Source organism: Zootoca vivipara, chromosome 16 (assembly GCF_963506605.1).
Source record: "Zootoca vivipara chromosome 16, rZooViv1.1, whole genome shotgun sequence".
Lineage (NCBI taxonomy): Eukaryota > Metazoa > Chordata > Lepidosauria > Squamata > Lacertidae > Zootoca > Zootoca vivipara.
The window spans coordinates 38,442,145-38,457,852 of record NC_083291.1 but is presented as its reverse complement, the minus strand read 5'-3'; the positions used below and the strand labels follow the sequence as shown (position 1 = coordinate 38,457,852).

General features: G+C 51.0%; 1 protein-coding gene across 1 annotated transcript in view; it reads left to right on the top strand.

Moving 5' to 3' along the window:
* PLXNB3 (plexin B3) overlaps positions 1–15,708 on the top strand; it is a 56,403-nt gene continuing 40,695 nt past the window's right edge. The window contains exons 1-4 of the mRNA XM_035140300.2: positions 1–141; positions 6,341–6,410; positions 8,882–9,979; positions 10,097–10,276. Coding sequence (XP_034996191.2) covers positions 6,375–6,410; positions 8,882–9,979; positions 10,097–10,276 — 1,314 coding nt within the window. The 5' untranslated portion in view covers positions 1–141; positions 6,341–6,374. The remainder of the gene's footprint in view (positions 142–6,340; positions 6,411–8,881; positions 9,980–10,096; positions 10,277–15,708) is intronic.

The following is a 15,708-nucleotide window of genomic DNA, read 5'->3' as shown; positions in this document are numbered from 1 at the left end:
GAGCGGCTCGGAGAAAGGGAGCCGCTCCGGAGTTGGCAGCGGTGCATTGTGGGGAGTGGCCGCCGGGACAAGCGCTGCCGGGAGCGGCTCTGGGTGGCAGCGGCGACCGCCTGCAAGTTCTTCTCGGCGCGGGCTCGCCAGGTAAGGCGCACCGGCGGCGGGGCTCGCGCATCGCGACCGCGGGAGGCGCCTTGGGGCGCTCGGCGGAGACTCTTGCCCCGCCGGGCTCCGATGCTGCGCGGCACCCACATTTCCCTGCTCTCTCGGTGTCGCCGGCCAGTTGCGGCTCGTCGCCTGCGACGGGAGCACGGCCAGCTGCCCCGGGGCCCCTCTCCGTGCGCCTTTCTCCTCGCCAGGGCGCGCCTGCTTCCCTTCGCCCCTCCGGGATGCCACCCCGGGCGGGGACCCTCCCCCCTCTCCCTTCCTGCCTCTTGGGCGACCCCCCTCCCCGCAGCGCCGGGGCGAAACTTGCCTCTCCTTCGCTTTCTTCTTCCCTCCCATTGGGTTTCTCCAGCAGCTCACGCGCCTTGTCGTCCCCCCCCCCCCGCGGGCGACCTCTCCCTTTCTCCGCTCCCGACGCCCCCCGCACTTTTCCATCCCTCCCTCGTCAGGGTCCCGATCCCCGCCCCTCGCCCTTTCCCTTCTGCAAACCGAGCAGGGAGGAGCGGAGGCGCTGCTGGGAAGAGGGAAACGGTGGCTGGTACGGTAGTTGCCGGGGGAATTCGGGCGGCTGGGTGGGCTTCAAAGCGCTTTCTCGAGCGGCGGCGCCCCTTGCGCAAGCGGGCTGCTTTGTGTGGCTCCCTCCCTGCCTGCCTGCCTGCCTGCCTGCCAGCCAGCCAATGGTTCTTCTGCCCGAATTGTCGAGCTGGAAGATTCCCAGGCCGGGCGGCGAAACAGGTGCTTTTGGCAGGGACTCTTTGGGAAGTCGGGAGTTGGCGGAGGGTCTGGGCGCGCCACACGAAGCCGCGCAAGGGGTGGGAGCCATGGGTGAGGCCATGGGGGGTTTGCATGGGGCAGCCCAGAGGTGGTGTGCCGCTCGCCTTTCAGAGAACCAGCTTTGGTTCAGCGTGGCGCGGTTTTTGGCGGAGATGTGAAAGGCGGCTTGTTTTCCGTGCCTGGGTGGATTTCCATAGTTTGTTTCTGCTTGCATCACACCTTCTCCGGTAGCTTCAAAGAAGTGACATGTGGGAAGGGCATCGTTTGCCTCTCCCTAAATGCCAGCCTCCTTCCCTTGCCTAAGTTAGTAGGGGCTGCTTCTCCGTCCCTCCCTGCGAGCATGTCCGATTCATTTGCAGAAAGGCTGCTTGGTTTGTGCCAGAGCTCAGCTCTGACCTCTTTTCAGTGCCAGAATATTTAAAAGTAAAAGAAGACCGCCAGGCCCTGAGAAGGTGTAGTGCATTTTCCGTACCACTGGGCAACCAGAGAGACACCGCACAAATTGGGAATTAGGAGGAAGGGCCGGCAGATCAGATGTATTTTTAATAGGCAACAAGCACTGCTCCTTTTTCACATGTCCACATCACAGATAGATATGATGGATTTTCTTTCAGTTTTCCACATTAAAAAAGTTCTGCAGCTGAGCTGGCCAAGAGTAGGGTCACTTAACACCATGATTTCAGGTTAGATTAAGAAAGAATGATTGCAGCTTGGTAAGCGACATACTGTCTAAGAAGAGTTGGTGTGCCTTGGGGATGGGCAGTGGCTCAGTGGCAGAGCACATATATTGACCCGTCAAAGGTCCCAGATTCAATTCTCATCATCTCCAGGTAGGGCTGCAAAAGACTCCTCTCAGGAACTGAGCAAAGCTGCTCCCCATCAGGAGGACCAGAGATTGGAAACCAGGCTATGCTGACTGGGGCTGATGGGAAATGGAGTCCCACAACACCTGGAGGGCCACAGTTGCCCCACCCCTGGTGTAGACAGTACTGAGCTTGATGGACCAATGGCCTGACTTGGTTTAAGGCAGCTGAGCTTTGGTGGTGGTAGTGGGGCTAAGTCAGGCATCCCCAAACTTCGGCCCTCCAGATGTTTTGGACTACAATTCCCATCATCCCTGAGCACTGGTCCTGTTAGCTAGGGATCATGGGAGTTGTAGGCCAAAACATCTGGAGGGCCGCAGTTTGGGGATGCCTGGGCTAAGTGTTCTCCTTTTGCACAATGAGGCAATACTGTTGCATGGTTTGCAAGTACTGTACAGTAAAGTAAAATTAAACTAGTTGGAATGGCGCCTTAACCCCAAAATAAAGGGGTTCCCCAGCCTCCTTGCACCTTAACTTGATCCCACCTGATTTCTCTTTGAACCTACTAAATTCCTTTTTATTAAATTAAGCAGATATTTGCATACAGGAATTATAACTTAAAATACTAATAATTATACATAGCAAGGAAAGGCACACAAACGGTATGTACCTATGTATAATTATTAGCGATTTAAGTTATAATTTCTGAGTGTGTTTGCTCCCAACTCTACCTCACCCCTCAAAAACCTAAAACATAGAATACTCCTAAGGATATATAACAAAGAAAGGCAAGTGGTAGGCCAGCTATCAGCAAACTGGGGGAAAAGGACCACGCCCCCCCCCTACCATTTGTTGAATTTATGGAGTAGGGTAGGCTTGCTAGCAGTCCCATGCTGATTTGTTTTCTCCCTCACACAGAGGTGGGATTTTCTCTCTTCCTTGTGATTTGAAGCTAGGACAGCCAAATGGATATGTTAATTGTGAAACTCCCTTTTTTCCTGATGCTGGGGTGCCTGTGTTTGCATATGCTGGGGTTACAAAGGAGTGAGGGGAGGAATGCTTAAAGAAATGAGATGTGAAGGTGAAGGTTTGCAGGGCAAGCTGCCATGTGTAGGTGAGGGTGGGAGTCTCTCTCTCTCTCTCTCTCTCCTGCCTCCCCCCTTTGCTGTCGGCTGCAGGGCAAGTCCCAGCAGGCCTGGCTGCTGCCAGTCACACAGTTATTAAACTCACAATGGGTGTTTGTTGGTTTGTCTCATCTTTCTAAAGTGGTGTGTATTTATGGGGGTGAGGCAGAAGGGGGGGGGAGAGAGTTGTCCCTCCACACACCACCTTCCTCCCCAGAGACTTCAGCCAGTACACGGTTAAGCAGTGGGTTGGGTTGGGGAGAGGAATGGATTTGCCAAGAACTCAGAATCACATGATTCTAATCCTGTCCTTGTCTCTCTCTTCCCCCTCCTCCCCTCACACAGCAGGGGTTGGGGGAAGGATTAGTGCCTGTCTTCCTTTAATGGGACGGTTGACCATAGACTGGCAAATAGTGCTTAATGTTTGCCTGGATTATATAACAAACATAGTGATTATCCTCCCCTTGTTTTCCTCCTCCTATATAATGTGTAATGTTTGGGAATGTGGGGGCACTGGGATAATAACTGTGGTCAAGTCTGGGATCCCCTCCTAGACCCCAGCTCAGGTCTTGGGCCCAGTTACGGCCCCCCTCTCCCCATCCACCCCAGCGGCCAGGGTGTGTGTGTGTGTGTGTGTGTGGAGACGCTTCTCGGTCCTCACCCATATATCTGGCACACATGCTGACACTTGCTGCACAGGCAATTGGGCAGTGGTTGTTTTTAGATCCTTTTCTCCAGCGGAGGGGGGCTGCTGTGGTTCCCAGCCCCGCTTGCTGCTGATGATGCATGAGGGATTAGTGGAGACCGCCCACGGTTTGCTCTTGCGGGCACCAGCGATGCTGTCAGGCTTGTTCTTGTGTTGCCCAGCATAGGAACCTGTGCGAAAAAGGCAGCAGTGTGAGGCACTTCCCGGGAGGAGGAAGAACCTGCTTTCCCACTGGAGCAGGTGTGCGCAGGGAGCCTGAGGCCGCGTAAGGAAGACATCCACGGGGGTGAATGGGGACGGGACCTACGATGACCCTGGGCAGGGCGATGGTCGATTATGAGTGGTGTGTTTGTGTGTGTAAAGGTGCCTGTTGCTGGAAAATAACGAGTGCATATGCTGAGGTCTGTCTGAGGGGCTCATGATGTGCCACCGTGCTTGGTAGGGCAATGCTAGTGAGAAGGGTGTGCGTCTGAAGCTTCAAGTGTTGAGGAAACGAACCCCCCCCCTCTTGGCTGTGGTCCCTTCACGTCTGCCCCACATTTCCTCCTCTTGTCTTTTCCCCCCTTCACGCTCTGACTTGCTTTGACGCCCTCTTTCAGCCTTCCGCGCGCTTTGCTGCCCCAGAGCTTGTTACCCTGGGAGGCACTCAAAAGCCCCATTGATTTCCTCCCACGCCGCTGTCTGAGTCTTTGCCCGCCATGTCTACGCATAAGTGTGTAGCTGGTTGTACACTATGCATTTAAAGAACAAAGATAATCAAGGGAACTGTAGTTAAGGATACTAACTATTAGGAATTAAGGATGCAAACTACTAACTCAGAACTACTAGAATTGTAGTTATGAGATGGGCAAATTACCCCTCCCATGATCGCTCAGGCAGGATGATGTGCTTTTAATGTACAGTATGGTGTGCATGCAGCCACCATGGGCGGGGGCGGCGGCATTGGCACAGAGGGAGAGCTGTCAGGTTATTGTACCTGCAATTTCCCCCTCCTTACCCCACTTTTCTGGTGGGCTTTGGCACTTGTAGGGTTAAACACGCTGGGTCTGAACTCCCTGCGCCAGAGTCTCTCATTATTCCCTGGACTGTTATCAGGGGTGGCTCTGTTCCTGCCCCCCTACCCCGAGCCGGACAAAGGGGGCATTCAGCAGCCCCTGGACTGGCATGGCTCTCCCCACGCCTGCTTCCCGCTGTGGGGGCGGCTGCGCTGGGTGCTCGCCAGGGAACAGCAGCTTCTTGCTGACCCGGACACCTCCTCAGCCTCCGCCTCTTCCAGTTCAGGGAGGCCTCTGTTGACCACAGGAGGTGGCATTGTGGGGAGTGGCAAAAGCACCAAGGGTGGGACAGGCCTGACCTCAAGGCAAGAGTCTGTTGTGTTGCCCCAAACCAAACTTTGCAGGGGGACAGAATAATCAGGACCAATTGTGACAAGGCCTAGGTACCTGGGGAAGGAAGCAACACACTCCTGACACCTTGGCTCTTTGTGTACACTTTCTCTCTCTCTCTCTCTCTCTCTCTCTCTCTCTCTCTCTCTCTCTCTCTCTCTCTCTCTCTCGTTCCCTGTCCTTCCCCCTCTGCTGCTTCTCCCCACCCACCCTCTGCTGGCTGTAACCTTAATCTTCTTGCACCCACTCCCTTGTGGGGAATGTCCTGCCCCTCCTCAGGCCAAATGTCCCCAATTCTGCAGCTTCCTGGAGCCAGCAAAGGCGGATCGATGATTCAATGAGGCTCTAATGGAATTGCTATTATGGTATAGCGTGGGGTGGGCACAATAATTGCTTGGGAAAGCCAGGGAGGAGAGGGTGCTGTTTTGAGAGATTGAGGCTGAAATGGCATGAAATGGGCTGGACCTGACTGAGCTGGATTCTAAGCTCATAGCACCCAAACTACACATTAAGGCTTCTACCAGGTGCCCCATGGTGCAGATTTTGGGGAGGAGAATGGGAGACAGGCAAAGTCCTCATCTGTGGGACTCAATCCCCCTTGAGAAGTTCTGTACCAGCTCTGCTGAAATGAACAGCTTTGGTCAGTCTTCCCAGTTGATTAGGCTTCCCATGTTAATTAGGGGTGTTAACTGACTTCTTCTCCCACCTCCTTCCTCAGGCACTAGAAAGCCCCTTAGCAAAATGATCAGAAAGGTTTGGGAATCAATTTTGGAAATGGGTTTATCAGACAATATTCCTTGACTGGTTTTGCCTTTCTTAAGCTTTTTGTTTAAATGGTTTGGGTCAGCCTTGTACTGCTTTATGACGACCTGTCTCCACCCCAAAATTAAAAAGGGTCCCAGCAAACCAGGCAGAGCCATCCCCCCTCTCCCTGCCCCTTCCAATTAATCAATAACTCCATGCAAACAAATCACAAGGGATTCCTCTGTTCCCCACCCAAGGGCCAGACACAAGCCCCAACCTGTCCATCTCTTGCAATCTCAGGACACCCCCCCCCCAATCCTGCAATAGCTGCCTTCTCTGGCAATGCCCTTCATTCTGCACCCACAGCCCCTCTCCCCTCCACCCTGTTTCATTCTCTCTGGGGTGCCAGTGCTATGTGTATAAGTTGTGAGAGCTCTGTTTCTAGGGGATAATGGGCCCCTTTAGCCCCCGTGTGGCTCTGTGATGGCACAGCCGAGATGGGAACAGTGGGGGCTTTGATTGGGGAAGGTTATCACAGCAGCCATTGATGCAGCCTTGAATTGCCATCTAACCTCTCCCCCTCTCCGTCCCCACCACCCATGTCAACTCACCCGCTGCCTTCTCTCATTCTTCCACCCATAGGGATGCCTGCTGAGTCCTCCTGCTTGACGCCACCATGTGGGAGCTGAAATGCCCCCAGCGCAGCCAAACGGTAAGCCTTGGAAGTGTAGGAAGGGGAAATTGCAGAGGAGGAAAATGGGATTTAACAGGGGAGGTGCAACTGTGCTGGAGTGCCATAGCTCCTGGGCCCCAGCTCCAGAAGCAGAGTGGGTGTGCATGTGTGAAGTAGGTGCTGGAAAACCTTAGTTTGGTGTGTAACACATTTCTGACATCATCAGATACTACCCTGTGATATGCTTTGATGACAGACTTGGGCTGCTATACCTTGCTAAGAAACGGGGGACCAGGATTCCTGAAAGTGTGTGTGTGTGGTTCCTTTTGTCTCCTTTGCAGCCCCACCCCTGTGCCATTGTCTGCCTGTGTGTCTCTCTCTCACCTTCCCGAGGGATTTTGTGTGTGTGTGTGTGTGTGTGTGTGTTGGTTTTGCTGCTACATGCGCTGCCTCTGCTCCCTTCCAGCTGTTGCCAGGAGGGAAGGGGTGGGGGTTACTGTAAGCTCTAGTCTCTGTGCTTCCTGCCTGCCCACCCCCCACCTGAGACTGGGTGTAGGGGGAGATGGAGGGATGAGACAGAAGGTTTGATTTCCAGCCAGGATGTTGAATATCTAGGTTCTGCACCCTCCCCTCCCTCCTCTAGCAGGCAGATGGATCCATGTGCTGGGCAATGGGATAATATGGAAGGGTGGTGCTTGTGTGTCCTTGGTGTGCTGGGTTGGGAATTCCACTGGAGAGGAGGGAGTGGGACAAAGCACCTTCACATCTGTGTGTTTAGGCAACAGCTGTGTCAGGGGAATTGGGGCAGAGCAGAAGGGGGAGAGGTTCCCCCCCCTTAGGTGCCATCTTCTTTAAGGCATCTGTCTGGGGCCTGCGGGGTGGGTGGGTGTGAAGAGGAGGCTATGTAGTTTCCTTGTTTTGAATTACATTCTTTGCACACTCATTTGCTTCCTGTGCTCCCATGCAGATTGACTTGCCAGTTCACACTCTTCTTCACTGATGCTCTCTTATTCCTGCCGCTCTCTTTTTCCTGCCTTGGCTCCCAACTGAGATTGCTAAAGCTGTAGAATATCCCACTTGTCTCCCTATCAGCGCCTTATTGCTTTAAAAAACAAACAAACACACAACAACCTGTTAATTAAAAAGTAGTCCCATTTCTCTCTCTCCTCTTCCTGCACTTGTGAGCACACATTGTGTTGAGTGTCTTGAATGTTTTTGTAGGCATTGCCTTTGCAGGCCATTTAAAGAATGACAAACAGAAGCAAAGGCCAGAGTGAGGGGCTGGGCAGTGATGAAACCAAGAGCATCCTTGTGCTGTTCATGCCCCCATTGGCCACCGTCTCCCGCCTGTGTTGCTGTCTGAGCTGTGACCTCGCTTGAGGGAGGGGGATTAATTCCGATGGGATGTGGCTTAATCGCCTTCCCCGGGCTGCTAAATCCTAGTTGGTGTTGGAAAGGAGGGGGAGGACACTCATTTCTAAGGTGAAAGCTGAATTGACCCCCCCCCCAACACTCCTTCCACTTCCTCTTGGGGGTAATTTCAGAGGCTTCTTGCAGCACCATGTAGGGAGACAAATGAAGGCAGGAGTTGTCTGAATGATTCTTTAAAGTATTGGCCTTCAGGAGGGGAGGGAGAATTTGGGCTGCTTCAGGCAGCCAAATGTCTTGGGTCTGAAAGGGCAAATTGTGGGATCCTGGGCTCACTGTGGGAAGGAGGAACTGGAGTCACCATTCTGCAGTATCCATTGTGGTGGGCAGAGCGGGGGAGAGAAATAATGTGCGGAACTGAGCACCAGATGGTGAAAAGGGGCATTGAAACTAGACGTTGAGAAGCATCCTAAGTCAGGGAGGTAGAAGAAGTGTGCCAGGACTCCTGGGTTCTTGGTGCTGCCTTAAAAGTGTGGTGTACAGAGGATGCAAGATGTACACCTCTTTACTACAGACCAGTCTAGACGGTCCCTATCTTGTATTCACAAATGGTGATCAGGATCCCAACTTCACTTGTAAGTGTATAATTGGTGGAGTGGAAAGAGATCTTCTTTTGCCTCCTCATTAACCCACCCTGACGAGAGAAACCAGACAAAACATCATCAAATTGGCATTGCATCTCTCTGTTTTGCACAAGTTAGTCTGGTTTTACTAGCCCTGGGGAGCAGTAAGGAGAGAGTGTCTTTCCAGACTTTTTGCCGAATGTTGATGGGTGTGTTTCACTTCTCAGTGTCAAAATCCAGCAGCGGAGCCTTGATCAGCAGCTCCTCTTGGAATGTGGTACAGATCCTACCCAGGAAAAAAGATCTGGTGCAGAAACCAGACTATATCTCCAGCATGGTGATTCCCACACGGCATGCTGTGCCACAGTTCTGTGCTGCATGAGAGCGGCTAACGAGTCACGAGACTTATTTGAATAAGTTAATTAAATGACTCCTTTGAGCCTGGAGTTTCCACACGAAAGAGGCTGCCTGCTGTGTCTCTGAGTGCTAATCATGCCTTCTCTTTCTCCTTTTGTCCAGGATTTGGCCATGTTCCTAGGCCACTTGCTGCTGCCCTCGGTGGTTGCCCTGACACTCCTGCTGCCGTCATACCCAGCTGCTCGGCCCCCTTCCTACCCATCCTTCTTGGTCCCCAACACGACTTTCAACCACCTGGCCCGAGCCCGGGACACAGGGGCACTGTATGTGGGTGCCGTCAATGCCTTGTACCAGCTGAGCCCCGAGCTGAGGCTGGCAGGGCGTGTGCGAACAGGGCCCGCGCAAGACAGCCCCGAGTGTCTTCCTTTCCGTGATGCACGCGACTGCCCCCAGGCCCGGCTCACGGACAACTCCAACAAGCTGCTGTTGGCCAATGAGCGGGCCGGGGAGCTGGTGGTCTGCGGGCAGCTCTTCCAGGGAGTGTGCGAGAAGAGAGCCCTAGCGGACATCAACAAAGTGCTGTACCGTCCCGAGGATCCCGGCGACAACCAGTTTGTGGCAGCTAACGAGCCGCGGGTCTCGACCGTGGGCTTGGTGGGGCAACACGATGGCCGTGACCTCCTCTTTGTGGGCCGTGGGCTAACCGCAAAGCTCTCCGGGGGCATCCCACCATTCACGATCCGGCAGCTGGAAGGAGCCCAGGCGTTCTCCAACGAAGGGATGGGCAAGCTGGTGGTGGGGGACTTCTCGGACTACAACAACAGCTACGTGGCGGCCTTTGCCTCTGGGGGCTATGTCTACTTCCTGTTCTCTCGGCGTGGAGCTAAGGCACAAATGGAGTATCGCCCCTACCTATCGCGGAGCTGCGTGGATGACACAAACCTCTACTCCTACGTCGAGCTGCCCCTCGAGTGCCGGGATGCGAAAGGGCATGTTTACAATCTGGCTCAAGCTGGGCACCTGGCATCCGGCTTCCCTGGGGACGAGGCAACCCTCTTTGTCGTCTCAGCCGCTGGCCAGGGCTCCACTTCCTCCCCGACAGCGCAGACAGCTTTGTGCTCCTACAGCTTGGGCGAAGTGAATGCCGCCATGGAGCAGACGCGGCGGCTGTGTTACACTTCGGCTGGAATGGGTGCCACAAATGAGCAGGAGGCCGCCATTGAGTATGGGGTGACCTCTCGCTGCAATTTTTTGCCTAAGGTAAGCGAGAGGATGGAAGTGATTGCCTTCTTTCCATGGGGGGAAGAGGCAGGGGGGCAGTGGAAGGCTTCCCTAGCCCAGAGGTGGCTGCATTCCAACCTTTCTGTTGATTTCCAGGAGTCGCCAGAGTCTTACCCTTGTGGGGATGAGCACACACCCAGTCCCATTGCTAGCCGGAAGCCACTGGTGGCCGAGGCTCTTCTAACTACCATGCCAAGACTGACAGCCGTGGCGGCCATGATAGAAGCAGGTCATACCATCGCCTTCCTTGGAGATGGTGTCGGGCAGCTGCATAAGGTAACGGGCGATGCAGTGACAATAATCTGAGCTGTGTGCTGTATTCCTGCTGTGTCGCTGAGAGCTTCCACCCAGATGTGCACCTGCTAAATGGGTTTTTGTGTTACCGTTTTCCTCCCCACCCCTTATATATTTGTTTAAATTTATACCCATATTTCTGCATAGGTGGTTTGGTTTTTATTGGGGGTTCATTCTGTGTGTGGCAGGATCCGTAGGATGATTTGGAGTGGAGAAGCAGCAGTGGGGAGCAAGAGTACCTGCAACTGCTTCTGTGCTTCAAATCACTGCTTCCCAAAGCTGTTCTTCAAGGGAAATTAAAAAGGGAAGTCATGTGCTTGTGTTCACATGACTTATTGACTTATTGGTCACTCACTGCCTTATGGAGAGTTGGCCCTTTGGTCTATCTGGATCCATGTTCTCTACATTGACTGGCCTTGATCTTGAGGATTTCAGGCAAGGTTGTCTCCCAGCCCCAGCTGGAGATGCTGAGGATTGAACCTGGGACCTTCGGCTTGCAAAGCAGTTGCTAAACTACTGACCTGTGTCCCTAAGTCTGTAAGCGAATCAAGAGTTAGACCCAAAACTGTGTGTGCCTTTTGATCTTACTTTTAACTTCTTCAATATCCTAGAAGGGTGAGGTATAGGGGGAAGGCAACTCCATACCAGAAGTGGATACATTTCCGCTGTTTGGAGTTTTCAGACCTCTAATTATGCCTCTGATCCACATGTGTGCAGAGCTTGGTATAAATTCTACAAGGTCTCGACCTCTTTTGCTCCAAAGTGCTCTGAGTTTGAGACTCTGAATAAGCTAGCTAGCATCTATGTGTCTTGGTCCCACAGTATAATTTATTTGCATAGGCTTGGGAGATACCTGCTACATGTGTGAGATAAAAAGTGGAACCTCTCGTGCTGTTTGCAAGCTGCAAAATTTGGCATTGGTCACTAATTCAACATCCTGAGAATCTCCTTCTCTCTCCCTCTCTTCAGAGCAAGTCTCTAGCTATATTGGTGCAGAAATAATTGTTTTAGTAGGTGGTTGATGCCTAGTGATGCTTCTGAAACCAGAGAGGAGACAAAACTAGTGTAAGGATTGGTCATTGCTCTTCCCCATGAGTACTAGAAGCAAATTGTAAGCCTGTACAGGCAGATGAAGCACGTGCAGATCGGCTTAAGTTGTGTAATCCCTTTCAGATAATGGAGTATAGCTGTTTGGAGTGCAGACTTAGTTCACAGTGGAGCAGAAATTTAGCTTTTAAAAAATGCAAGGTGTGTCTGGCATATTTCCTTCTCCTCCTGAGTCTGTGATTCCACTTTCCCACAAATTAAAGACCAAGAGAGTATTCTACAGAGAGGGCTGATTTAGCACATCCTGCCTGTAGGGGTAGGACTGGGTTTGAGTTTGATTTTTAATTGCATGTTTCAAGCCATTTAAAATTGCATGTTCCCCGTGTGTGCTGCGCCAGCACCTGCTGCCAAGCAGACTTTCCCTCCCTTCCTCTTAGTCTATACCTGAGGCCTTCTACACTGCTGCTTATGCTGGAAGCATATTGTAAATTTTCTTGCATTGGGATGATTCCTGCTTCCCTTTTGCCATATGACGAGGAAGAGCTAAGTGTGGAGAATTTTTAAAAATTAAACTAAGTGTATAATAAGCAGTTTCTCCAAATGTGTCACAGAGCAGGAAGCCCCATAAGAGGAGATCCTTTTGTGGCATAAAGTACCTACTGCAACTCTTTCAGCTCTGGAAAAATTGCTCTTGATTCCTGGAGGAGAATCTGGAGCCTTAAGAGGGCTGGTCGGCCTTTTAGAGTTTTTGCAGTCTATGGCTTTGCCATACTGTATTCTGTCATGTGGTTTCCCCTTTGGACTGGGCACTGATTAAATAATGTTTAGTTGATTGATCTGCCTTTTAACCATTTTTCTGATTTCAACTATTACCTAAGTTTGTAGGCTACAAAAACCCCCGGTATAAGCGTATTGGGGGGTGGGTGGGATAATGAAGGAAATGATAGACAGAACATTACACTTTAGTAAACAAAGGCAGGCATTTATTCCTCTTTTCTCAGGGAAAACCCACTGTTAGCTCTAAATCAGAACAAAAATTTCAATCCGGATTCCGGCGGAAACCCACATTGCTGTTTGTTCCGATTGAACACTGAAGAGGAAATGAGACAAACCCTTTCAGTAACAGTCCAGGACCAGCATAACCTAAAAACATGAGCATGCTTTACTCTCAGCCCCACTGTTCTAATATTGCTGATTTAACTAATTAATTAATTGTGATTACTAATTCTGCTCACCATAAGAACCTGGGGCAGTGATTGATCCACTCTTCATACCAATTGAAGCTTGTAGTCTAGGGTTCCCAATCTCTTCCTCTCTAGTAGAACCTCGCCTCCTCATATCCCAAAACACACACACATGTGCCTTCAACCTAGAATCAATGGTGCCCAGTGTGTGCTAGTGTTTTCCGTCCAGGTGAGAAACTGCATCAGTAACATTGGTTGGTTTTCCCGCATAGTTCCTCAGCATCTGCAGCCTTGCACTGCAGTTTATTCAGGTTTCGGCTAGAGTGCATAACTTTGCACTGCCCAGGGACAGACTTTGGCAGAATTCAGTATTCTGAAAATCTCAACTTTCATTTGTTAAAGCAGGTTTCTAGGTTGGAACAGACCTGTATCTTAGGGGCATACCTCCTTGCATTTTGGGGGTTCAATCCTCTGTAGCACTTGGGTGGCAAATGCTAGGAAAGTCTTCTGATTTGAGGCCTTGACCGTTAGAATGGCCACTACTAGATGGACCAGTGAATAAGGCAGCAGTATCATGCGTTCCAGCTGTGGAAGTAGCCATCCACATACTGTAGTTACAAATTTATCTGGTGAAGGTCTGCAAAGCCAGCCTGGCGCCAAGTAGGATTTCCAGAATCTTGTCAGTCATGCTTTGTCCTCCCTGCCCTGTCCTGTGGAGTGGTTTCAGACTGTTCTTTTTCTGTACAAAGGTTGGGTCCTGTGAAAACTCATGGCTGGGAGAAGAGAATTGCCCTGTGTGCTAAGCAGCAAAGGAGTACTCCTTCTTGTCGTACAAAGGGTGTGAGCGTGTGGCTCAAGAACAGGGCGCAGATCGTGCATGCTCGCCATATCCATTTCCCCAAGCTGAAGAGAAGTGAAGAGTCAGCCACTGGCTACTCTCCACCACCCTGCCCGAGCTGGTCAGGGGCATCTAGGCACCCACACAACTTTCGCTATTGCTGGGAATATTCTCCAGGAACATGAGGGTCCTACACAGGAGCAGCCTGCTGCCAGTTTGGAGTGAGGAGGATGCCAAGGAGTAGTGGGTGCTTCTTCCACCCCAATATTTCCTGCTGTTCCATTTGTTCCTCCAGCTTTCATTCACGCTATTCCTTTTTTGCCAAATAATTTTTATTAATTTTTTAACAATATAATAATAATATCCATCACATTTTCCCTATTTTAACATTTTGACTTTTTAGGGCAATGACTTCCATCAAACCCTCCTTAAGATATTCTAATATTTATCATTAATATTTATACTTCACAAATCAATCACTGCCTTAAATTATTACACTTAAATTTATCACTAAAATTCCATACTACAGTGACTTTCCTTTTTTTAACCTTACAGAGCTTCTCACAGTCCTACCAACGTGTTCAATTGAGTGCAATTGTCTTTCAAATAGCCTGCAAATTTAGTCCAATCTTTGATGAAGTTCTGGTCCCGCTGTTCTCGGATTATTCCCGTCATTTTGTCCAATTCCACATACTCCATCAATTTCACTATCCATTCTTCCTTTGTCTGTGATTCTTCTTGTTTCCATTTTTGTGCAATTAATATTCTCGCCGCAGTTACTGGATATTGGAAAAGTTTGACATCTTGTTTTTTTAATTCCGGTACCTGTAATTCCCAATAGAAAAGCTTCTAGTTTTTTAGCAAATGTATATTTCAACATTTTCTTAATTTCATTATATATCATATCCCAAAAGCCTTTCACCTTCTTGCATTCCCACCACATATGATAAAAGGTACCTTCTTTTTCCTTTCATTTCCAACATTTATTCTCAACTTTTCATTCACGCTATTTCATGGTCCCATTTAGTATGGATGAAGTTCTTGCTCCTCTGTCACCCCTTTGTTCTCCCAAAAGTTTTTCTGGAGTAGTTTAGGGTGAAGTGTGTGGGAGGAAAAGGGATATGTGCAAGGGTAGTCTCTATCTTTAAGTAGAGACCCTCTCCTACTCTGTGCTTCCTGCTATGTAGGCTACCAGGACATCTGCCCCATGCACTCTGCTTGACTACCAACACGGATGCAGGGCAGATTGCCTTATTTCCAGAAGAGATCCTCAAGGCTCTTGGCTGGGCTCTCTCCTCTTTATCTCTTTCTCTTCTGCCTGTTAGCTCAGAAGATGAAAAACAGAGGTGACTATCTCTGCCTTTTCTTGGGTTTCATCCTCTCTGATTGTCTTGTTACTATTTGTGACTGTGTGTTTTATAATTTTGTTAAAATTAATTGCTTGAAGCTCAGGGGTTGAGCTGTTTTTATTTATTCTGGGTTGTGCTTCTTCGGGGTAGGGAACCTTGGGCCCTCCAGATATTGCTGCGCTACAACTTCCCATTGGAAGGCTGTCCAGCAACATTGGACAAGGGGCATAGGTTCTCCTCCCCACTCTTTTCACTTTTTTCTTCTTTTGTTGGAGCCACTGCAAATACTTTGATGAGAAACTTTCTCATCAGTATCCCTCTCCGAAGCTTGAGCCGCAGGAGAAGGTAGTGGTTTCCAGTCCCGGGCGGAGTGTGAGGAACATTCGTGTGACACCCCTACACACTGCAGTTGACACACTAACGTGTCACAACACACAGTTGGGAAAGCTCTGCACAGGGCCGTCTTAAGCATACCTGGCTCCCTGGCGCGACGGATCCCTCCGGCGCCCCCGCCCTGTTTCCCAGCGCAGGGGCGGGCACAGCGTGGCTGCCGCCTGAAGGGCCAGAGCCTGCGCAACCCAGCCTGGCCATAGGGCCGTCCCTGGGCCAGGGGGCGCTGCCCGCCCCCTGTTGAGATGCTCCTGCATGCGGCGGAGGCGGCCCCAGGCCCGCGCGCCTCTGGAGAGCGGCCTGAAGCTGTTGAACAGCTGAGAGGCGCACCTGGGGCGGCCTCCGCCACGCCTCTCAGCGGGCGCAGCGGCGCCCCTGGTGCCCTGGCACCCCGTGCCACTGGACCCGGGCCTAGAGACGGCCCTGGCTCTGCACTAAAGACTCTGACAGACGTCCTTTTTGTAGTGCATTCATGTTAGTTTGTGCTTGTGCTGCTATCGGGGCAATTATACATGATCCTGCTGTCAATATTGTTTGCGCTGGTAAAAGTTTCAGCTTTCTGCTGAAATCCTGTAACTAATACCACAAATGTTTCAGGGGTTTTGT